At 44.1% G+C, this 25,404-nt stretch overlaps 1 protein-coding gene across 1 annotated transcript in view; it reads left to right on the top strand.

Annotated features, from left to right (window-relative positions):
• LOC111159558 (ryanodine receptor 3) overlaps nucleotides 1-25,404 on the top strand; it is a 353,621-nt gene that overhangs the window by 224,812 nt on the left and 103,405 nt on the right. The window contains exons 43-49 of the mRNA XM_022522093.1: nucleotides 2,505-2,685; nucleotides 3,859-3,964; nucleotides 6,432-6,552; nucleotides 11,834-12,003; nucleotides 14,360-14,580; nucleotides 22,913-23,003; nucleotides 24,587-24,727. Of these exons, the coding sequence (XP_022377801.1) occupies nucleotides 2,505-2,685; nucleotides 3,859-3,964; nucleotides 6,432-6,552; nucleotides 11,834-12,003; nucleotides 14,360-14,580; nucleotides 22,913-23,003; nucleotides 24,587-24,727 (1,031 nt within the window). The remainder of the gene's footprint in view (nucleotides 1-2,504; nucleotides 2,686-3,858; nucleotides 3,965-6,431; nucleotides 6,553-11,833; nucleotides 12,004-14,359; nucleotides 14,581-22,912; nucleotides 23,004-24,586; nucleotides 24,728-25,404) is intronic.

The raw sequence follows: 25,404 nt of genomic DNA, 5'->3' as shown, positions 1-25,404 counted from the left end.
GTTTTAGAGGCCAACAACATTTGGAAGTAGTGAACTTTGAGTTATGTCCATAAATATTTGAGAGATTATTTACTCTCAAATACATAGATTCTCCTCGTGCTTTTCTTTAACTGTCCCTCCTGTGATTAAGTCAAGTATCAATGCTAGGTTTGACCAGTGGTTGACTGACATAGGAAAGCATGGCCCTAGGACTTAGCATCATCATTTTATCTTCCTCAAATTGCAGAACGTTACTTGGTTTCTCTCTTTCATTGATTCTTTCCACCATACCGTCACTGTGATTATTTTAGCCTTTTTGCATCTCCTGAGAATTTTCTTCATGTGGATTCTGGTTTCATAAAAACATTCTGTTTTATATATTAGAGGAAACTTGGAGAAGAGCTTCTTCATAAAAATTTTAGTCTTTTAAAGAATTGAGTTGTAAGATAGTAAGTGCATGCCAGTGGGCTATTCAAATTCAGTTGAATGAAATATTTTCTGAATCTAGTTACACAGTGCTAAAACTTACATGGTATGTATTTATAATCTTGAATTTTACTTGAAATGCAGGCAGTTGGGTGACAAAAAAGGATGTCAGCAGGCCAAGCTCAAGGCCAGGACTATAGCTGTGATATAGGGTGGGCTTTCTAGAGCCATGAGTCACGTCAAGTGTGTTCAAGTGTGAGTTCATGTGAGAGCTGAGTGTAAGTTGATTTCAAACACTGGGGCAGCAGGCTCAGTCCTTCTGATTCTCTGGATATAATGGAAGAAATTTCTGCATGTGGGGTAGACTAATAGACTCTAAGAAACCAGAAGGTGCCTGAGTACCTCAGTAAGGCAAGTGAGACCCAGGGAGGCAGTGCACCATGCTTGCCTACATAGTGATTTGCTAAAAAGCTGGAAGAGAAGCCAAGGTTTCTGGGTTCCTATTCTACCGCTCTACTTACACCACTTCTAGGTTGATTCGTAGAAGTTTTCATTAAACAGAGCTTAACTCCTGTGATGGTTTTAAAATATGTCTATAAATTCTTCAGTAGCATCTCCCTCCGAAAGATAGATTCATCTCCCTTGGAGTGTGAGCTGGACTCAGTGAGTCATTTCTAATGAATAGGGTATGGCAGAAGTGACAGAATGCAACAAGGTTGTAAAAGGCATTACAGCTTCTACCTCATTCTCGGATCATTTGCTCTGTGGGAAGCCAGCTGGTGTGTTGTGAGAATACTCTGGCAGCCCCATGGAGAGGTCACATGGTGAGGAACTGAAGCCTCCTGCCAACAGCTTTGTGTGTGTGTGTGTGTATGCATGCGCACACACGCAAGGAAGCCGCTACTTCATGCCGAGTCACTCCTTCCTAAGACTGTGGTACTAGCCGACATTTTGACGGTGTCCTCATGGGAGACCCCATGCCAGGACCACCTCACATAGTTACTCCCAAATTCCTGACCTACAGAAACGATGAGATAATACATGGTTATTGTGTTAGCCTGCTAAGATGTGAAGTCATTTTAGGCAAGAATAAATAATTACGACAGCAGTACATCAAGATGCAACCTCTGTAAGCTTAGTCCTCCAAGGATATCTGATGATCTTGTAGAAAAAAATTTTCGTCAGCCTTCATCCAATACACAACATCAAAAAAGTCTTTTCTCAGAGTCTTAGCCCAGGGATAAATTCTCAACACAAATTAAGATTTCATCTGAGACAGAAAATGTGTTTCATGAAGTTGTTTGAACAAGCTGTAAAACTGCTTTCAGTGACAAGTATTTCCTCTGAGAGGCACTGGCTCCCCCTCCCTGACTGTTCCCAGTTCCATTGCTTCATCACTGCTTTGGGAAATGAGCCCTGTCTTAGTTGTCCATGTTCTTCCAAAGAGATATACCAGCAGAATGCAATTCTCCAACCTTCAGCTTCCCAGAGATATACTTAGGAACAACCAAGACATCGTTACCAAGTAAATTATCTGGATAAATAATGTCAGAAATGCCCTGATGTCCATTCACACAGACTTGGTTGTTTTGAGGTACATGTTTAGACTCTGAGAAGGCATTTGGGGGGCTGACACGTTGTTTCCTCAGATGTTAATATAACTGAGGAACATCAGCTCGAATTACCATTTTACCTCTTCTCAGGGAAGGAAGGAGATATGTTTTAGCAGCCTCTCGTGGAGTTAACAAAGATGTCAAGTTCTCTGTCCTCTGAGTCACCCGTGACTGAATCAGTAATCTGGGGAAGACTCGGTAGTGCTTGTCTCACTTTCTGAGCATCTAAATTTGTGAAATAATCACAGCACAAAACCCTGAACTTAAAAGCAAGATTCTGTTCTGTGTTGGTTAACATTAATACTTCAAAAAGCAGGTCTAGACTTAATTTATCAAATCTCACCTCTCTATCAGTATTACCTCCTAATTTAACAAATGAGTGACGACGAGCTCAAGCCAGTACTGTTCTCCCAACCTCGTCGATTAGAAATAAAGTCTGGGGTTGTCCATTCCAATAAAAAGGAAATAATGCCCCTTTTCACTTAGGTGAAAGTGTGGAAGAAAATGCTAGTGTCGTGGTCAAGCTGCTCATCAGACGCCCGGAGTGCTTCGGCCCAGCCCTGCGAGGTGAAGGAGGAAACGGTCTATTGGCAGCCATGCAGGGCGCCATTAAGATCTCTGAGAACCCAGCCCTCGACCTCCCCTCTCAGGGATACAAGAGAGAAGTGTAAGTGAATGGAATTGCCTGGTGGCACTGGTATAGCTGGTGAGCTCCCAAAGAGGGTCAGTACCTGGGTTATTCAGGAAGTGTCATGTCAGTAACTTCCCCCCTGGTGGGGAGAGCACAGGTTCTTTAGCTGTAGTTAAAACCTTTTAAATCATTTTGTCAAGCGTATGGCTGTTTTGACTGTCCCAGTAAGCCTAGTGATCAGGATCCCCTTCACCCCTTTGCACTTCTCCTATTCAACTCCTACACCAACAGGCAGATCAAGACTCTGCAAGCTCTTTCAGCCACCACCACACCTCCCTACGGCAGCACTACAGAAGGAAGCTCCAGGAGCTAAAGGCTGGACTGACCAAGGTTAGGGCCACGGTCTCACTTCAGCCCATTCCCTTCAGAATTTAAACCTCAGTGCCTCCTCTCTTACCTTGCTTTTAAAAAGAGGTAATACCCTCTACTTTCTCTTCTGAAAGTGTTTTGCTTTAATTCCTTAGGTTAAAAAGAGGGCTGCAAGGTGTGAAAAACCACAGCATCAATAATCCCGGTATCTAAAGATTCAGGATATAGTTGGTGATTATGCCCAGCTCCCTTGGCTTTATCATAGCCTCTAGATTAGACCCCAGAATCTAGAGAATGGGTATGGCCCAACGAGGGCAACTCAAGCCAGATGGGGTTTTTGTTTTGTTTTGCTTTGTTTTTGGTTATTCATTCTGGTAGGTGATCTGGTAGAACTAGAAAGAACCCAAAACATAACCTTCCTCATGGTACATGAGAAAAAACCAAGGCTGAGGTCATATAGCTTGTTAGCAACAGAGCGAGGGCATGGACTTACCTCTTGACTTCTTGTCTCGTATGCTTTCCATGTACATTTGGGAAGGGAAACGGAATGAGTGGTTGGTAGGAGCTTTGGGGATTACTGTGCCGCTCCCTGGGTACGTATGGACTGTAAGCAACTCATGGCAGTATTCAGAGGACCCTAGGAATACCATAGACAAATATTTGGGTCCTTTGAGCTTACTGATTAAAACCACCTTGTTGGGAGAGGAGGTGTTCCGGGGAGAGGTTGTGTGGTGCTCAGGATGAGCAGAGTGTTTCCATGTCAAGCCGCTCCTGTCTAATAACATAGCCGCACCTGCCAGACTTCCTCACATCTCTGCCATGTTGGTTCTCTCTCCGCAGCATGGAGGACAGTGAAGATGAAGAGATCGTGCACATGGGCAATGCCATTATGTCTTTTTATTCAGCTCTTATAGATCTCCTGGGACGCTGTGCACCTGAAATGCACGTGAGTTTCCCAGAGGGCGACTTTGAGGGGCTTGAGTGAAGAGCACTGTAGGTTCCCTGAATGTAATTTCTTCTTCAGTCTCTGGCATTTGCTAATGCGCCTTTCTCTCAGTTCCTTCCAGCTAACATCAAAAGTTGTTTCCGTCTCTTGTAGCTGATTCTGCAACCTAAAAAAAGTGTCTCCTGAGCAAGTCCCTGTGTGTGTGATTTCTCTGTGGTGCTAGTTGGACATATCCCCCACATATTCTATCTCAGAAGCTCCTAAAAATTATGTTTCCATATCCTTCAATACAGTCAGAATGTGACCAACTTGATTCTTGACTCTGGCCATTAGGACACTCCACATGGAAAATCCTCTTTTCTCAATGCCTGTGGTATGAGACACCAGAAAGGTGGTCTCTCTCCATGGTTCATGTTTGATTATTTTCCAGAGATAAGCTTTGCAGGCATCTGGGAAAAGATAGTTCTGTTTTTAAGGCATGCTTCTCAGGCCTCCAGTTTTAACCTAAAAATTTGTATTCTTCCTCTTCCCTTTTCACCTCTGTTTGGGGCAGAAAGAGAGGGACTTTATTTCACGGAAGCCCTCAAGTCATAAGGGAGGAAATAATTGCTTTTTCTATCAAAATGGAAAATGTTTAAAAATTTTTTAATTACAAAATGTACTTGGTAATTCTTTCAAAGAACTGTTTGATTTGCTCATTTGAGGCTCTGGTGTCTGCCTGCCTCTTGGGCCTGCTCATTACATTTGGATTATTCCGAGGTGTCTCCCCGAAAAGTGCTTGCGGTGCAGATTGGATTGATAGAAACAGTGGTATCTGATATTGATGAGATTGTGTATTTGGTCACTGACAAGCAGTAGATATGTTGTATTTTTAAGAATATTAACCAAAGACAGGATGCATTCAAGTAGTGGCTTTCAAACTTTTTGATGAAAAAATTGTTTTAGCTATAGTAAGAAATAATACCTTCCATTACCGCCTAGTATACATATATTCCAGGAGCAAAATTTACCCTTACTGCACTGTGCTCTAATATTTGCCATTCTGCACTAATCTACTTCATGCTTTTGAATGCAAGTCACCACCCACCAATGTGATTTTACAACCACTAATTGGTTATAACCTGTAGGTCAGGACACTGCACGAAAGCATCCACTCTTATCTTTCTTCCAGTATGCCATGGGTTTGCCTAAACCACAATCTAGCCCATTTGCAAATCCATGTACATGAGTTTAGGGAGACTATTATAATATGGTAGCATCTAGGTTAAAAGTACTGTGGATGGAAGAAAGTTTAAATCTTGATAGGAGAGCCTGATCTGAATTCTTAACTGAAGGTTCTGGTTCCTACTATGTGATAAACCAACCTTATCCACGAAGCCTATCTTCATCTTCATAAAGGCATTTCTCTGCCTTTAAACAAATATAGGAAGCTTGAAAGGGAACAAGGGAAATACTGGGGTGTTCTGCAGTCTGGGAGCAGGATGGGACAGGTGTCAGCTCCCCTGATCACCTGTTATTACTTCCGAAAGCAACTGGCTTATTCTCAGGAAGACCCCCCTCAGGGGACTGCTAAGCCCGTCAGAGAGCCCCATCTGGGATGGATGTCCTTCCTTCCTTACTGCCCCTCTGCTTCAACACTTTACACATACCCCTTCTCAGCACCCATCCCTTGGGCCCCTATTCTGTAAGTGGTAGTGGGACTGTAGGTGCCATCATCACTGGCAGCCTCCTCTTTACCCACAGGAATGGGAGGTGGCAGTAGGCTAAGTGCAGAGGCATTGTTCCCATGGGGCCTCCAAGAGCCCTGTCCCAGCACACCTTCCAGCTGACAGGGGCACACTGCAGCCTGGGCTCATAACCCACTGCCCCCATGCCCCCCATGTTCCCCATGTTCGGGGGGGCAGGGTGCACCTGTACATGCTCTTTGGCCCCTTTGTGGTTGAAGGCATCAAGTTCTCCATCTCCGGGTAACTCCACTGAGATGCTCACATCCTCTATGACATCCAAATCCCTATTGCCCAGCTGCAGGCGAAGCATTAATCAGACTTTCAGGAAACGAAATTCATCAGTCATTTCTCTGTTTCACTGAATTCTGAAGTTGAGAATTGTGGCCACAGGGTCAACACTTCCGTCGTGGCCACGGAGGGCTCCTGGGATTGCAGTGGCACTGAGCATCCCCAGCAGCCCCCCACCACTTTACTGCAGAGACTTGATCCCATAACTGCCTGACCATTGTCATCGCAGCACAGGAGTCAGATGACCACCTTGGTCAGAGTTACTCCCTCATAGCATATTGTGGGAAGTCCAGAGAAAGCTCCCTTTTGCCCCATGACCATAAGTGTCTGTGGCAGGGAAGTACAGAAGTGCACCCAGCCTTAAGAACAATGTTGCTGCTGGAGGTTTGGATGTGGGGTGGGGAAGAGGTGTGGGAACCCCCTTAATCTCATTCTCCAACCCTGCATTGCAGCTTATCCAGACGGGAAAGGGAGAAGCCATCCGGATCAGGTCAATCCTGCGCTCTCTGGTCCCCACTGAGGACCTGGTCGGCATCATCAGCATCCCCTTGAAGCTGCCATCCCTAAACAAAGGTAGGAGAAGCAGCTGAAGGCTGAGTCCTGCTGGCTCCCAGGGGGGCCACTCACTCAGGGGCAGGACTGTCTACCAGATCCATAGTTTGTCTGTCCTTCCAGGCTCCTACTTGTGGGGCAGGCAGCACTGGGGAAGGTCTTGCTCTTTTTCTGGAACCGAGGAGTTCTCTCCTCCTGGCTCTAGCTGGCTGCTCTCTCCTCTGCTTCCCTGTGTCCGAGGCTCCTGCATCCTACATCCAGTAGACAGGGCCATTATAGACCTCACAGTCATCTGAACGCACTAACCCTCTGGAAGGAGGCTGATGGAATGGGACAAATGAATGCCCTCACCTCAGTCCTCCTCCTCCTTTGCCTCAGTGTCCCCAGATTGTGCAGCCAGGTGAGGCAGCAGATGGATAGGGCCTAACTTGGGCTCCCTTCTGCCACAGTCCCATGGACCTCCTGGCCATGGGTAGAGTTTTTCCTCAGTGCTACTTGTATGCAATCATCAGTGTCAGCTTTCCCAAACTTACACTTTCCGAAAAGCATTCAGTTTCTCCAGTTCCCTCCATCTGCTCTCCAAGCAATTTCTTCCTGGCAGGTGGAGGAATTGAAAAGATAACATGACTGACGGTTATGGTGTTTCCCAAACTGGTGTTCCAAGGAACAATTTTTGGAAAAAATACTAATTTGTGTATGTGTTAAGAAGTTTGGAGTCAAATAAGTTTGGGGAATGCTTTGGAGTGTATCACATTTTTTCCAGCTTTATTGAGATACAATTAATACATAACATGTAAGTTTAAGGTGTACAATGCAATGATTTTACACATATATTTATGTATGTGTGTATATATGTTTTGCAAATGTTTACCACAATAAATTTAATTAACACATCCTTGACCTTGCATAACTGTCTTTTCTGTTGTTGTTATATTGAGAACCTTTAATCTCCTTCACAGAAACTTTCAAGGATATGATACGGTACTGTTTACTGTGATCACTATGTTGTACATTAGATCCCCGAATTACTCATCTTTTAATCAAAAGTTTGTGCCCTTTGACCGGCATCTGCCCATTTCTCCCACCTCCCCTCACCCTTGGTAACCAGCGATCTACTCTATGTTTCTATATAATTTCCGTGTTTTGAGATCATACATATGATTGAGACCATACAGTATTGGTCTTACTCTGACTAACTTCACTTAGCATAATGTTCTCAAGGTCCATTTGTATTATTGCAGATGGCAAGATTTCCTTCTCTCTTATGGCTGAATAATATTCCTGTGTGTGTGTGTGTGTGTGTGTGTGTTCACAATTTTTCATCCATTCACCCATCAACGGACACTCAGACTGTTGCCGTGTCCGCTACTGTGAATAGTATTGCAGTAAGCATATGGGTGCGGGTATCTCTTAGAGAGGGTGATTTCATTTCCTTTGAGTATCTACTCAGAAGTGGAATTGCTGGATCATGTGGCAGTTCTGTTTTTTTATTTTGTTGAGGAATCTTTGTACCGTTTTCCATAGCACCTGCGCCAATTTATGTTCCTACCAACAGTGCACATGGGTTCCCTTTTCTCCACATCCTTGCCAGCATCTGCTCTTCCTTGTCTTTTTGATAATAGCCATTCTGACAGGTGTAAGGTGGTATCTCCTGTAGTTTTGACTTGTATTTCTTGAGGCTGAGTGATGTGAGCATCTCTTCCTGTGTCTGTTGGCCATCTGGATGTCTTCTTTGGGAAAATGTCTATTTATGTCTTCTGCACATTTTTAATTGGATTATTTGGCATCTTTTGCATTTGAGTTGTATGAGTTCCTCATATATTTTGGACATTAACTCCTTGTCATATACATGGTTAGCAAATATTTTCTCCCATTCTGTAGGTTTGGGGATAACCTATTAGGCTGATGAACCTGGGTATCAAAGATCTCCTCAGTTTTGGGAACTTCTCAACTATACTTAAATAAGCTTTCTACTTTCCCCTCTCTTCTCCTTGTGGGACTCCAGTGATGTAGATTGTTTCTCTTAATGCTGTCCCATAAATCACATAGGCTTTCTTCATTCCTTTTCATTCTTTTTTTCTTTTTGTTCCTCTTACTGGATAATGTCAAATGATCTTTCCTTGAGCTCCCTGATCCTTCTGCTTGGTCCAGTGTCCTGCTGAAGTGCTCTGAACAATGAATTCTTTCATTCGGTCATTGTATTCTTTAGTTGCAAAATTTGTATCTGTTTTTTTATGTGTTCTGCTTCATTTTCTTCTTGTATTTTCCTGATTTCATTTTCATTTCATTGTTTTTCTATGTTGTAGCTCTCTGAGCATCTTGAGAATAATTATTTTGAATTCTTTGTCAAGTAGTTCATGTATCTCTATTTCTTTGGGGTCAATGACTAGAAGGTTACTGTCTTCTCTTTGTGGTGTCCTGTTTCCTTTCTTCTATGTGATACCTACAGCCTCACATAGCCACCTGCACACTGGAAGAAGCAGTCACCTCTTCCAGACTTAAAGGACCGACTTTGGTAAGGAAAGACCTTCACCCTCGGGCAGTAGGGGCTTGGGGGGGGGCGCATATTAGAGCATGCTGTGAGCCCAGATACAGTGGGACAGGGCACCAAGTACAGGGCTGGGTATTGGCTTTGGGTATGGGGGCAGGCGTCTGATGTTTTAGCAACTCAGGCCACTGGGGTCCACCACATTGACAATTATGTGGTCCTTGGCAAGTGCTGCGGGAATCCTCAGTAGCTGCAAGGGCTGCTGGGGTCCTCAGCAGTAAGTCCACATCTCACAACTAGGAACGAGTTCAGGCAATGGTGGTAGCTGGAGCTGGTGGTGTGTACCCACTCCACTGCAGGGACCAGCCACCGGTGCCTGAGTAGTGGCATTGGCCAAGTGCAGGCACACGTGGAGTGACAGGAGCCAGGGCCAGCAGCAAGGATCAGGACAAACTCTATGGGTTCACTAGTACCTGTGTACACCCTGGCTATTGGCAATCATACCTGTGGCCGCAGGGTCTTACACGAGTGCACCACAGTGGATGCCAATGACAAGACCCAGGCCAGTGGGAGGCAAGTTCATAGTTGCAGGTGCTAGTGACAAAATGAGCACAGCAGTGCAGGCCACAGACCCGAGGCAAGGCCAGGGCTAGGCCCACAAGCAGCTGTGGGACCCTGCATGTCAGCGTGCATGCCCATGCCTGCAGGATCTCACCCTGGGTGTGTGCATGGCAACAGAAGCCAGTGATGAAGTCTTCCCAAGGGCGCATAGTGCCAGGTAGCAGCCACAAGGGTCTCGCTGACATCTTGAACTCACACAGCTGCAGAGCCCAGGACTCTTTGCCAGTGCAGATCCTGGGTTCTGGCAGTGAGGGAGATGGGAGTGGGAAGAGACCCAGGGGGCTGGGCATCTGCAAACACAAAACCTGAGAATCTGCCAGGGTTTCATGGTGGCTATGCTGGCTGTTGGTTTCTTCCTTGGCGAGAGCTGCTGGGGTCCTCTGCAGAGCAGGTTACTGAAAGCCACAGTGGCTCCCCTGCATAGCTCTTGTCCTGAGACATCTCCACTTCACTGGTCTCCAGGTGGGGTGAACCTGAAGGGTGTCCTTTATGTGGTGCCCTGAAAGGCTAGAGGAGGTGATTGTTCACCCCATTCTCCTTTCCCAGTGAAGAGAGCTCTTTCTAGCTGAGGAGTTCCTCCTTGGTTGGCACTGAACAGGGATGAGGCCAGCGAAAGGCATCCTTACCTTTTTATGCAGTTTTCTTGGGGTTTTTGTTCCACTGTGTTGCTCAAGTTTCTCAGGTAGACTCTTGGCCTCTCCCAGGGGTGTTTTTGTTCTTGGATAGCTGTCTAATTACTGATCTTTGTGGGAGACAAAGGCTGAGATCTCCTACTCCTCAATCTTAGTGACGTCAGTCTCAAAAATAACACATTTATCATGAAGAACATTGAGACTTATAGAACCTTTGAAAAATCATATGATAAAGCAAATGTTGAACTTAGTATTTCCCAAACTTCTGAGCACAAAACATCTTACAGAAATAATGTTTCTCAGGAACATCTGGGTGGCTGAGTCAGTTGGGTGTCCCAACTCTTGATTCTTATCTCAAGTCTTAATTTTAGACTTGTGAGTTCGAGCCCTGCATTGGGCCTACTGAAAATAAATGGGTGAACAAACAAATGAATGGGAAAAAAATAAATTAAACAAAAGTAATGTTCCCTAGAACACAAGGTGGGTGTGAGATGAATTCAGCTGTCGCTGTTCAGATCTGGCTCCCCCTGGTGTCCAGGAGAGAAGAGGCAAGCAGCTTCCTTTCAGGAGGATCCCTTCCCTTCTTGCTTTCTTCCTAGGCCAGAGCCCTCCCCTGCCTGATCCCTGAGCTGAATGGGGCTCCAGGCTGGAGAGCACTGAACCTTCATGGCTCTCAGGGTGACTTCTGAAGTACAGTATGTAAATATGCTCTTTCTTAGCTTGATCGCTCAGGGGCTCTTTTCCCTCATTTTTGATGTTAACGTAACATTAAGAGGTAGACTGTTTTTCTTTTGTGTCCTCTTTCAAACTCCTGTCTTTATTCTCCAAGTCAAGAAGTTTTTGTTTTCTTTGTGGTATTCCTCACTTTGTCTTTGAACTTTTTTGATCAAAATAAGATTAGAATTACTGGATGAGCTGTTCTCAGTTTCACCTATATCAGGTAATAGTTTCCAAATACGAAGAGGGTAGTTCCTCAGTTTTGCACTATTTATGATGTGATGGCTACAAACAAGACACACTCTTAAATTTCATCTACCTTACATTTTCTCCCTTCCTTTCTTGTGTCTTCAGTCAACAAAGCAAAAGCTCAAGCCCTGTTTCCCAGCATTTGCCCATTTCTGTGGCGTAAGTCCTCTCACCATGGTCCATTGCATGCTATCAATATGTGTCCCTGAGCCATGGAGTTGGAAAGAGAATGCACATGGCACACCATTGTATTATATTTCCAACATGCAAATAAAATAGATGGAAATGACCTCAAGAGTATAGTTTATAGTAAGACCTTTAGGAGGTGAAAAGTTTTGAGTATTTGTCACCTTCCTAAATATAATTGACTTAATCAGAAATTTTAGTTTTTAATAGTGAGTATGTCTAACAGCTGGCGCAAAAAAAATCCGGAAATGTAAACAGCCAGCTTTCCCAAGGCAGTATCAGTTGGTTCCAGCACAATATCGTATTCCTATTGCTTGTTAGGATAACAAGGCATAGACAGACATGCTCCATGTTGCCTTTGAGACTGTGGAGATAGAAGAGGGGATGTGACATTCTCTGTGTCTTTCAGATGGGTCCATCAGCGAGCCAGATATGGCAGCTAACTTCTGCCCTGACCACAAGGCACCCATGGTGCTTTTCTTGGATCGCGTTTATGGCATCAAGGATCAAACATTTCTGCTCCACTTGCTAGAGGTTGGATTTTTACCCGACTTAAGAGCCTCTGCCTCTCTAGATACAGTAAGTGGCTAAAATAAGAAAAAAATATTTTTCCGTCATTGTACATTGGGGACATTGGATTTCAAAATGAATGTTTTCTGTCTACTCATTGATTACATGTTAGCAGGCTGCTTTAAAGGATGAGAAAAGAGAGGAACCAAGAAATGGAAGATCTTCATTTGTTGTGCCAGAGACTTAAATGTAGGTAAATTTGACCTCAAATGTTCAATCCAGGTTCCTCTGTTACAAGTTTCTCAGCCTTGGCACTATCGGTTGTGGGGGCACATCCTGGGCATTGTAAGATAGTTAGCACCATCCCTGGCCTCTGCCCACTAGAGATCAGTAGCACCGCCTATAAAACCAATTCTAGATCTCATCAAATGTCCCCTGAGGACAATATCTTCCTCAGTTGAGAACCAGGGCTTATTGCTTATGAAAAAGGCTGATTGGCAAAATTAGAGGCTGGAAATACTTCTCCCACTCTCCTTCCTCAAGTTTTATGCACTGATCGCCGGGAAAGATAGTCTCCAAGTCAAGCAGTTTTGGAGTGTTGGGCATGACAAGGTCAAGACCAGAGGTTAAGGGCAAACTCAAGCTTGAAAATCAAGGGTGAAGAATTCAGCATCCACAGACATCAAGACAGGAGGCCCCAAGAGTTTAAACGAAAGATGCATGATGCCCCAAGTCAGGAGCAGGGCACCAGGAGGGCTGGGTCTAAAGAGAAAAGAATAATTCAATCAGCATGAGTCTAAAAACATATTGCCGGTGTAAGGTTGCTTTTAGAGAGCCAGAAGAAGCAGGTCCTCTTAATCAGTAGTAAAGTCTCTCAAAGGCTCCCCCTAGCGTCTAACAGAGATAGCAGTCTGAGCTCTGTGGTGGGTGATCAGCTAGATGGTACCTTAACTGGGATGGATTCCACCTGAATGGTTTACTCATAAATGCATGGGGTCACCCAGCAATGGGAAAGCTATACAAGCCCCAATCTGAATGGGAGCATCATTCCTATCTGTGGCATGGGGATAAGAAATGGCATATCCATGAAAGTGTCAGGGGCATATGGTCCCTTTGGATAATTAAAACAATGATTCCACAGCTATTTTTGTTTTGAGTTTTTCTATAAATTCCTTGATTTAAAAAACAGTAATTATTTTAACTTGTGAGACATTCTCAAGGTTCCTGATCTGATCATTCGATTTTTTTAATAGAGCAAATAAATGGCAAATGCTGTGCTACCATTTGGTGTTCCAATCACAACCTTGTCTAAGCACCATCTGCAGCTCAAGAAGTTAAGCATGCAGTTCCTCGGTACATGCATTCTCCTTGGAAAACTTTTAAGCCACTGGAATCAAAGCTCTGTCCTTCCCCATTGTGACAACTCTGTCAAAATGATAAATGTGAAAGATGTGTTATTTCTTTCAGTCTGATTACTGAATCTTCCCAAAGACAGACTTTTGATTATTAATAGGAATGTCCAGAAATGTGTACAGCTTGAAACAGTTTATCACTTTATAGGTTATAGAAAATGTGTTATAGATCTAATGGCTGTGATCATCATAGGACATGATAGGAAAAGATTTCATCTTTGTGGATCTCAAGGTTTCTTTCGAAGTTCTTCAGTTTTCCAAGATGGTGGCTGAGAATGCTTTGACTAAGTGTCACTAAGAGAGCATTCCTTGTATCTAGCCTGTCTAAATGAATGAGAAAGGACACTGTGAGTGAAGAGTACAGCAGAGTTCTAGAGCGGGTCCCAAGTTCTATTCCATGTACCCTTTTCCCAAGTAAAGTTAGGTTCCCTTTAGTGACCTCTACCTCATGCCATTCATCAGCTCGTGAATGGCTCACAAAGCTTATAATTTAAGTGACGGGGGTCAGATCTCCATTTTCTGTCACTAAAACTGTCACAAAACCAGTGGTTTGATGGCTTGCTTGGCCAGTAACCACTTACTAATCTCAAAATCACAAGAGGACAACTATTGAGTCTCCATAAGGTGAGAAAAGAGAGCTGAAACAGAATAATAATACAGTAGCTTGCAGCTCGCCTTTGCAGACGTGGTAAGTTAGACTGGTCATCAGCTGATGTTAATAGGTTTTAGAATCCATCTTCAAGGGAGACAGATGGTTGTGGAGTGAGTTAGGGCCAACCAGCCTTTGCATTCCTTCTGTTTGTTTTTACTTTTAACCTGACTTTGTATTTTCTCATTGAAAATGCCAAAGAGAAGTGGGTCTGCTGACAAGGTAGAAAGTTGTTCACCCTGTGGCTGTGAGACGCTGTTGTGAGTAAGCTGTCCCACCTGCTAGATGGGAGCTCCAAAATCTGGGTAAGCTTTGCTCAGTCTTTCCCAGGGAGATTAACCAGTGTCCCAATCCCCTTTCCCAGGTTTCCCTGAGCACCACAGAGGCTGCGCTTGCCCTAAATAGGTACTTATGTTCCGCCGTGCTCCCACTCCTCACAAGATGCGCCCCACTCTTTGCCGGAACGGAGCACTACACATCTCTCATCGATTCTACGCTGCAGACCATATACCGGCTTTCCAAGGGACGTTCCCTCACCAAAGCTCAGAGGGACACCATAGAAGAATGTTTGCTCGCCATTTGCAAGTAAGTACCCCCACCCGAGTTTTTCACCTGCCTGGATGCTTCCCTGTCTGCTACATTTAATGGTGTAATTGAAAAACTGGCGAATCCAGTCTGAGGAAGCTTTCAGGCCTTAGCCATACACCCACCACTTTCTCAGTCATCTCCTCGAAGGATATGCTCTGTCCCTCCCCACCCCCTTGCCACAAGCTTTCTGATCCCCTCTCCCTTGAGTTCATCTCTCACTGTGGAGAAATGGGGGACACAGCTCAGGCTCTTGCCCTGAGTCTCCATGGACCAGAAAATGAGATTGTCTTTTAGGCAAGTATTCAGTGTTCAGATGAAGAGCTCTTGTTTTGGTTCTTAAGATAGAGCCAGAAGCAAGTTTTTCCTCCACAGCTTCTTCCTTACCCATCTGTGGATGGAATTCAGGCGGTCTTGAGCTGAACATACTTCTAAATTATATGTGTGTGTACAGGCACTTTTCTGGGCAGAGAACTTGGAGGTGCTGCTGGTTTTTAAAAGGTTTGGCAGTCTACAACTAAAAGCTAAATCAATGTTGCTTATCTCGCCTTTCTCTTAGAGTTTACTTGCATCAACTACCAAGGCCGTGGGCTCTTTGATAATTTGAGAAATTGTTCTCTAATTAGCTACTGCGTTTGCCTGTTTAAGTTTTTTTTGAAGACAGAGCCTTAACCTAAAGACATGATTCCAATAGTGAGGATTTCAGGATAAGTAGCTCAGAAGGCCTCAATTCCCTTCCGATCACACCAGTAGGTGGCCTCGGATTCCACCTATGTACTGGTCAGGTCCAGCTTCATCCTTTGCAAAATCAAAGGGAAAGCTGGCCCTTAGAGATGGCTATAAAATCCACTGCACCTTCTTTCTTTTATATTCTTTGTACATAATGATTACATTTTGAGTGTGCACAGGCCCTACAACCTCTCGTCACCCAGTGATGAGACTTTACCTTAGGTATTTCAATTCATTAACCACACATTTCCTCTTTCTATGTTTTAACTATACAGTTTACCCTTGAATAACAGAGGTTTGAATGATGCGGGTCCACTTGTATGTGGATTTTTTTTCAATAAATACAGTACTCTAACTGTATTTTCTCTTCCTTATGATTTTTGTTAATATTTTTCTTTAGCTTCCTTTATTATAAGAACACAGTGCATGATACATGTAATAGAAAATGGGTGTTAATTGTTTACATTATTGGTGAGGCTTCCAGTCACCAGTGGACTATTAGTAAAGTTTTGGAGGGAGTCAAAAGTTATACATGGATTTTTTTTAAGATTTATTTATTTGAGAGGGAGAGTTGGGGGGGGCACTAAGGTATAGAGAGAATCTCAAGCAGACTCCCACTGAGCACGGAGTCTGGTTGCAGGTGCTAGTGACAAAATGAGCACAGCAGTGCAGGCCACAGACCCGAGGCAAGGCCAGGGCTAGGCCCACAAGCAGCTGTGGGACCCTGCATGTCAGCGTGCATGCCCATGCCTGCAGGATCTCACCCTGGGTGTGTGCATGGCAACAGAAGCCAGTGATGAAGTCTTCCCAAGGGCGCATAGTGCCAGGTAGCAGCCACAAGGGTCTCGCTGACATCTTGAACTCACACAGCTGCAGAGCCCAGGACTCTTTGCCAGTGCAGATCCTGGGTTCTGGCAGTGAGGGAGATGGGAGTGGGAAGAGACCCAGGGGGCTGGGCATCTGCAAACACAAAACCTGAGAATCTGCCAGGGTTTCATGGTGGCTATGCTGGCTGTTGGTTTCTTCCTTGGCGAGAGCTGCTGGGGTCCTCTGCAGAGCAGGTTACTGAAAGCCACAGTGGCTCCCCTGCATAGCTCTTGTCCTGAGACATCTCCACTTCACTGGTCTCCAGGTGGGGTGAACCTGAAGGGTGTCCTTTATGTGGTGCCCTGAAAGGCTAGAGGAGGTGATTGTTCACCCCATTCTCCTTTCCCAGTGAAGAGAGCTCTTTCTAGCTGAGGAGTTCCTCCTTGGTTGGCACTGAACAGGGATGAGGCCAGCGAAAGGCATCCTTACCTTTTTATGCAGTTTTCTTGGGGTTTTTGTTCCACTGTGTTGCTCAAGTTTCTCAGGTAGACTCTTGGCCTCTCCCAGGGGTGTTTTTGTTCTTGGATAGCTGTCTAATTACTGATCTTTGTGGGAGACAAAGGCTGAGATCTCCTACTCCTCAATCTTAGTGACGTCAGTCTCAAAAATAACACATTTATCATGAAGAACATTGAGACTTATAGAACCTTTGAAAAATCATATGATAAAGCAAATGTTGAACTTAGTATTTCCCAAACTTCTGAGCACAAAACATCTTACAGAAATAATGTTTCTCAGGAACATCTGGGTGGCTGAGTCAGTTGGGTGTCCCAACTCTTGATTCTTATCTCAAGTCTTAATTTTAGACTTGTGAGTTCGAGCCCTGCATTGGGCCTACTGAAAATAAATGGGTGAACAAACAAATGAATGGGAAAAAAATAAATTAAACAAAAGTAATGTTCCCTAGAACACAAGGTGGGTGTGAGATGAATTCAGCTGTCGCTGTTCAGATCTGGCTCCCCCTGGTGTCCAGGAGAGAAGAGGCAAGCAGCTTCCTTTCAGGAGGATCCCTTCCCTTCTTGCTTTCTTCCTAGGCCAGAGCCCTCCCCTGCCTGATCCCTGAGCTGAATGGGGCTCCAGGCTGGAGAGCACTGAACCTTCATGGCTCTCAGGGTGACTTCTGAAGTACAGTATGTAAATATGCTCTTTCTTAGCTTGATCGCTCAGGGGCTCTTTTCCCTCATTTTTGATGTTAACGTAACATTAAGAGGTAGACTGTTTTTCTTTTGTGTCCTCTTTCAAACTCCTGTCTTTATTCTCCAAGTCAAGAAGTTTTTGTTTTCTTTGTGGTATTCCTCACTTTGTCTTTGAACTTTTTTGATCAAAATAAGATTAGAATTACTGGATGAGCTGTTCTCAGTTTCACCTATATCAGGTAATAGTTTCCAAATACGAAGAGGGTAGTTCCTCAGTTTTGCACTATTTATGATGTGATGGCTACAAACAAGACACACTCTTAAATTTCATCTACCTTACATTTTCTCCCTTCCTTTCTTGTGTCTTCAGTCAACAAAGCAAAAGCTCAAGCCCTGTTTCCCAGCATTTGCCCATTTCTGTGGCGTAAGTCCTCTCACCATGGTCCATTGCATGCTATCAATATGTGTCCCTGAGCCATGGAGTTGGAAAGAGAATGCACATGGCACACCATTGTATTATATTTCCAACATGCAAATAAAATAGATGGAAATGACCTCAAGAGTATAGTTTATAGTAAGACCTTTAGGAGGTGAAAAGTTTTGAGTATTTGTCACCTTCCTAAATATAATTGACTTAATCAGAAATTTTAGTTTTTAATAGTGAGTATGTCTAACAGCTGGCGCAAAAAAAATCCGGAAATGTAAACAGCCAGCTTTCCCAAGGCAGTATCAGTTGGTTCCAGCACAATATCGTATTCCTATTGCTTGTTAGGATAACAAGGCATAGACAGACATGCTCCATGTTGCCTTTGAGACTGTGGAGATAGAAGAGGGGATGTGACATTCTCTGTGTCTTTCAGATGGGTCCATCAGCGAGCCAGATATGGCAGCTAACTTCTGCCCTGACCACAAGGCACCCATGGTGCTTTTCTTGGATCGCGTTTATGGCATCAAGGATCAAACATTTCTGCTCCACTTGCTAGAGGTTGGATTTTTACCCGACTTAAGAGCCTCTGCCTCTCTAGATACAGTAAGTGGCTAAAATAAGAAAAAAATATTTTTCCGTCATTGTACATTGGGGACATTGGATTTCAAAATGAATGTTTTCTGTCTACTCATTGATTACATGTTAGCAGGCTGCTTTAAAGGATGAGAAAAGAGAGGAACCAAGAAATGGAAGATCTTCATTTGTTGTGCCAGAGACTTAAATGTAGGTAAATTTGACCTCAAATGTTCAATCCAGGTTCCTCTGTTACAAGTTTCTCAGCCTTGGCACTATCGGTTGTGGGGGCACATCCTGGGCATTGTAAGATAGTTAGCACCATCCCTGGCCTCTGCCCACTAGAGATCAGTAGCACCGCCTATAAAACCAATTCTAGATCTCATCAAATGTCCCCTGAGGACAATATCTTCCTCAGTTGAGAACCAGGGCTTATTGCTTATGAAAAAGGCTGATTGGCAAAATTAGAGGCTGGAAATACTTCTCCCACTCTCCTTCCTCAAGTTTTATGCACTGATCGCCGGGAAAGATAGTCTCCAAGTCAAGCAGTTTTGGAGTGTTGGGCATGACAAGGTCAAGACCAGAGGTTAAGGGCAAACTCAAGCTTGAAAATCAAGGGTGAAGAATTCAGCATCCACAGACATCAAGACAGGAGGCCCCAAGAGTTTAAACGAAAGATGCATGATGCCCCAAGTCAGGAGCAGGGCACCAGGAGGGCTGGGTCTAAAGAGAAAAGAATAATTCAATCAGCATGAGTCTAAAAACATATTGCCGGTGTAAGGTTGCTTTTAGAGAGCCAGAAGAAGCAGGTCCTCTTAATCAGTAGTAAAGTCTCTCAAAGGCTCCCCCTAGCGTCTAACAGAGATAGCAGTCTGAGCTCTGTGGTGGGTGATCAGCTAGATGGTACCTTAACTGGGATGGATTCCACCTGAATGGTTTACTCATAAATGCATGGGGTCACCCAGCAATGGGAAAGCTATACAAGCCCCAATCTGAATGGGAGCATCATTCCTATCTGTGGCATGGGGATAAGAAATGGCATATCCATGAAAGTGTCAGGGGCATATGGTCCCTTTGGATAATTAAAACAATGATTCCACAGCTATTTTTGTTTTGAGTTTTTCTATAAATTCCTTGATTTAAAAAACAGTAATTATTTTAACTTGTGAGACATTCTCAAGGTTCCTGATCTGATCATTCGATTTTTTTAATAGAGCAAATAAATGGCAAATGCTGTGCTACCATTTGGTGTTCCAATCACAACCTTGTCTAAGCACCATCTGCAGCTCAAGAAGTTAAGCATGCAGTTCCTCGGTACATGCATTCTCCTTGGAAAACTTTTAAGCCACTGGAATCAAAGCTCTGTCCTTCCCCATTGTGACAACTCTGTCAAAATGATAAATGTGAAAGATGTGTTATTTCTTTCAGTCTGATTACTGAATCTTCCCAAAGACAGACTTTTGATTATTAATAGGAATGTCCAGAAATGTGTACAGCTTGAAACAGTTTATCACTTTATAGGTTATAGAAAATGTGTTATAGATCTAATGGCTGTGATCATCATAGGACATGATAGGAAAAGATTTCATCTTTGTGGATCTCAAGGTTTCTTTCGAAGTTCTTCAGTTTTCCAAGATGGTGGCTGAGAATGCTTTGACTAAGTGTCACTAAGAGAGCATTCCTTGTATCTAGCCTGTCTAAATGAATGAGAAAGGACACTGTGAGTGAAGAGTACAGCAGAGTTCTAGAGCGGGTCCCAAGTTCTATTCCATGTACCCTTTTCCCAAGTAAAGTTAGGTTCCCTTTAGTGACCTCTACCTCATGCCATTCATCAGCTCGTGAATGGCTCACAAAGCTTATAATTTAAGTGACGGGGGTCAGATCTCCATTTTCTGTCACTAAAACTGTCACAAAACCAGTGGTTTGATGGCTTGCTTGGCCAGTAACCACTTACTAATCTCAAAATCACAAGAGGACAACTATTGAGTCTCCATAAGGTGAGAAAAGAGAGCTGAAACAGAATAATAATACAGTAGCTTGCAGCTCGCCTTTGCAGACGTGGTAAGTTAGACTGGTCATCAGCTGATGTTAATAGGTTTTAGAATCCATCTTCAAGGGAGACAGATGGTTGTGGAGTGAGTTAGGGCCAACCAGCCTTTGCATTCCTTCTGTTTGTTTTTACTTTTAACCTGACTTTGTATTTTCTCATTGAAAATGCCAAAGAGAAGTGGGTCTGCTGACAAGGTAGAAAGTTGTTCACCCTGTGGCTGTGAGACGCTGTTGTGAGTAAGCTGTCCCACCTGCTAGATGGGAGCTCCAAAATCTGGGTAAGCTTTGCTCAGTCTTTCCCAGGGAGATTAACCAGTGTCCCAATCCCCTTTCCCAGGTTTCCCTGAGCACCACAGAGGCTGCGCTTGCCCTAAATAGGTACTTATGTTCCGCCGTGCTCCCACTCCTCACAAGATGCGCCCCACTCTTTGCCGGAACGGAGCACTACACATCTCTCATCGATTCTACGCTGCAGACCATATACCGGCTTTCCAAGGGACGTTCCCTCACCAAAGCTCAGAGGGACACCATAGAAGAATGTTTGCTCGCCATTTGCAAGTAAGTACCCCCACCCGAGTTTTTCACCTGCCTGGATGCTTCCCTGTCTGCTACATTTAATGGTGTAATTGAAAAACTGGCGAATCCAGTCTGAGGAAGCTTTCAGGCCTTAGCCATACACCCACCACTTTCTCAGTCATCTCCTCGAAGGATATGCTCTGTCCCTCCCCACCCCCTTGCCACAAGCTTTCTGATCCCCTCTCCCTTGAGTTCATCTCTCACTGTGGAGAAATGGGGGACACAGCTCAGGCTCTTGCCCTGAGTCTCCATGGACCAGAAAATGAGATTGTCTTTTAGGCAAGTATTCAGTGTTCAGATGAAGAGCTCTTGTTTTGGTTCTTAAGATAGAGCCAGAAGCAAGTTTTTCCTCCACAGCTTCTTCCTTACCCATCTGTGGATGGAATTCAGGCGGTCTTGAGCTGAACATACTTCTAAATTATATGTGTGTGTACAGGCACTTTTCTGGGCAGAGAACTTGGAGGTGCTGCTGGTTTTTAAAAGGTTTGGCAGTCTACAACTAAAAGCTAAATCAATGTTGCTTATCTCGCCTTTCTCTTAGAGTTTACTTGCATCAACTACCAAGGCCGTGGGCTCTTTGATAATTTGAGAAATTGTTCTCTAATTAGCTACTGCGTTTGCCTGTTTAAGTTTTTTTTGAAGACAGAGCCTTAACCTAAAGACATGATTCCAATAGTGAGGATTTCAGGATAAGTAGCTCAGAAGGCCTCAATTCCCTTCCGATCACACCAGTAGGTGGCCTCGGATTCCACCTATGTACTGGTCAGGTCCAGCTTCATCCTTTGCAAAATCAAAGGGAAAGCTGGCCCTTAGAGATGGCTATAAAATCCACTGCACCTTCTTTCTTTTATATTCTTTGTACATAATGATTACATTTTGAGTGTGCACAGGCCCTACAACCTCTCGTCACCCAGTGATGAGACTTTACCTTAGGTATTTCAATTCATTAACCACACATTTCCTCTTTCTATGTTTTAACTATACAGTTTACCCTTGAATAACAGAGGTTTGAATGATGCGGGTCCACTTGTATGTGGATTTTTTTTCAATAAATACAGTACTCTAACTGTATTTTCTCTTCCTTATGATTTTTGTTAATATTTTTCTTTAGCTTCCTTTATTATAAGAACACAGTGCATGATACATGTAATAGAAAATGGGTGTTAATTGTTTACATTATTGGTGAGGCTTCCAGTCACCAGTGGACTATTAGTAAAGTTTTGGAGGGAGTCAAAAGTTATACATGGATTTTTTTTAAGATTTATTTATTTGAGAGGGAGAGTTGGGGGGGGCACTAAGGTATAGAGAGAATCTCAAGCAGACTCCCACTGAGCACGGAGTCTGACAGGGAGCTCAATCTCATGACCCTGAGATCATGACCTGATCCAAAATTAAGTTGGATGCTTAACAGGGAGCTCAATCTCATGACCCTGAGATCATGACCTGATCCAAAATTGAGTTGGACACTTAACCAATGGTGCCACTCAGGCACCCTGGAAAGTTATACATGGATTTTTGGCTGAGTGGGAGAGGGGTCAGCACTCCTAACTGCCATGTTGTTCAAGGGTCAACTGTACTCACTTTTTTGTTTAAGATTTTATTTATTTATTCAACAGAGATCACAAGTAGGCAGAGAGGCAGGCAGAGAGGTGGGGGGGAAACAGGCTCTCTGCTGAGCAGAGAGCCCGGTACAGGGCTCGATCCCAGGACCCTGAGATCATGACCTGAGCTGAAGGCAGTGGCTTTAACCCACTGAGCCACCCAGGTGCCCCCTGTATTCCCTTTTTAAAGTGTGTTATCATTGCTGTGATTTACCCAAGATCTTACTTTAGGAGCTAAGTATTCAGTGGCTTAGCTCTGGTGTATGGTTATGGATGAGTGTTTCTTTTTTCATTCTTCCTTCCTTCCTTCCTTCCTTCCTTCCTTTATTATTATTTTTTTAACTTGATCTCTCTGTTTTTATTTCACACTGCAGTCACTTGAGGCCTTCCATGTTACAGCAGCTCCTGCGACGTCTGGTTTTTGATGTGCCACAGCTCAACGAATACTGCAAAATGCCCCTTAAGGTGAACCTCCTCACTTTAACAGAAACACCGTCCATGGCATGAAGACTTGCCTTGCAAAATGTGAGGTCTTCACAACTGGGGGAGCAAAAGACACATTAAATGGATGTGACTTTCTTAAGCTGAGGGCTAGCAAGATAGAACCCACCCTATCAAACCCCTTCTTGTCTGGGTTGCAAAGAGTAAATCATTAACTGCTCCAATTTTCTTTAATTGCTTTCCACTGACTAAATGTTAGTTAGCAGAAGTTTATGAGGGGGACTTGGATTTTTGCACTTTGTACCTTAATTAGGTTTTCAGAATATCTTCAATCTCAGAGCTTTGAAGACTTGGTGATTATTCATTCAAGTATAGAACCTAAGAACTTACAGAACCCATCCGTACTGTCTAGTGCCTTCTTTCTTCCTCTATAACAGTCCCTCTTTTTTGTTTTTTACTCTTATCCCTGTTTTCCTTTACTAATGGAAAGTACAGTCACAGAGCTATCTGTTGTCTCCTTGATGATTTTCTCATACATTACAAGAGTTTTATCACCAGCACAGGGAGCATCTGGGTCTGAGTGGGAGTGCACCACAATCAGCTGCCCACCCAAGAGAACCATGTTTTATATTTTACCCAAGAGGCACCTGCTGTATTTGCATGTTCATTGTGTCAGCCGTGGCCAGCCACATCTGAAAATTCTGCCTGGTGACTTAACAGAACTTTTCCTTCTTCTCTGAAATAGTCTAAGCAAGGATTTCAAGATGCGCTTTACTGGGATAAACAGAATGCCCAGAATCCTTTAGTTCCATCCTCTGTCTCCGTGCCCAGCAGAAAACATCTTGTATATTGTCAGAGATTCCGCTGCCCTCCAAGGGCTTGTTCTCTCAAATCTTAATCCCAATAAATGTTTTAGCTGAAAACCATGGTTTTCACAGTTCAACTTGGCATTGCTTCCTCAGCAGGCCTGTACAGTCAGCTGGATTCTGGCTCCTGAGGAAGCAGCATCAATAGCATTCAGTGAGCTCACATTTATGTCTTAGACCAACAGGACTTTTCTTAGAGAATGTGGATCCCACCTGCTGGGATGGGAACATTGGCGCTGTACTTCTGCCCTCTGCTGGCCACATGTGGAACTCTGGTAACATGGCCGAGCCGTCAGAAGGCTCAAGAGAAAAGCAAGGAAAGCCATGGGCAGAAATCAATGTAGAGAAAATATTCAGACCCACCACATGCTCCCATCATTCCCATAGCAGCATCACTGAGAATCTTCTAGATTTATAAACAAATGTCTCAGAAGGCGTTCTTCCGACCTTCAAGTGCCTGGAAGGTTTTTTCTTGTTGGAAGTAGAAACAGTTTCTCTCCATTTTCCAACTGTGAGGGGCGTATTAGGAGGCACAGGAATTACAGGTGGATTCAGCTCAGGCTAGAGCTCATCAGGCAGGAAAGTAGTGTCCAGGGGCCTCTCTGTAGCTCACGCAGCTGGTTCAACAGTTGGTTTCACTCTCATGTTGGCTGTTTGCTATTCTGTTCTTCCCTACATGGTGCGGACGCCTGTGGAACTTCTCTGCCCCACTCGCTGGTACAATCCTGTTCAACCTCCCAGCTTCTGACAAATCACTATGAACAGTGCTGGAAGTATTACTGTCTGCCTTCAGGATGGGGGAGCTACGGGCTAGCTGTGGAAGAAGAATTGCACCTGACGGAGAAGCTCTTCTGGGGGATTTTTGACTCCCTTTCCCATAAGGTAGTGGCAGTACTTCCCAAACAAAGAGGGGGGGCCTTGATAACCAGGGAATAATCAATGCCTATGCATAACGATAGCTAATATTATCAGCCTTTGCCACCTGCTAGGGACAGTGCCAATTACTCCACAAGCATATTACACCATCCTTACCCCCCACCCCCCGCAATGTTCTGGAACAGGAACTCTGCTAATCGTCATTTCACAGGTGAGGAAAAGTCTCAGAACAGCTGATCTTGCCAGACTCACAAGGCTGATACATGGGAGAAGGACTCCCAGAGTAAATTAGAAAAATATGTCCGAGGTTCAGTCTTGACTTACATGCCACCCCACTCCTCTCCTTCTGACATTGTGTGGCCCCTGTTAGCCAGCCTCTACCAACTTCAGGTATAGAGAAGAAACCCTAACAACTGCTGCGAGGTTGAGACATGGGATTTTTCAGAAGACCGCGTGCCTTTCTGGGGAAGGTTCTTCACAGCCACTTGTTTGAGGGGGAAGTTGAGTGAAAATGGTGGTCCTCTGAATCCCAAGCCTCTGCAGAGTCTGAGCGAAGTAAGTTCAGACTCTCACACTTGCCTCCACTCCCCTTAACCCAGGTTATTTAGATTTCTGAGGTCATCGACTTTAAAGGTGGAAAGGAGTCGGTCTGGTCTTCTCACCGAAGTCTGGAGCATGTGTAT

The sequence above is a fragment of the Enhydra lutris genome, unplaced genomic scaffold (genome assembly GCF_002288905.1).
Source record: "Enhydra lutris kenyoni isolate GAN:26980312 unplaced genomic scaffold, ASM228890v2 scaffoldscaffold4, whole genome shotgun sequence".
Classification (NCBI taxonomy): domain Eukaryota; kingdom Metazoa; phylum Chordata; class Mammalia; order Carnivora; family Mustelidae; genus Enhydra; species Enhydra lutris.
This window is presented reverse-complemented; position numbering and strand designations above follow the sequence as displayed.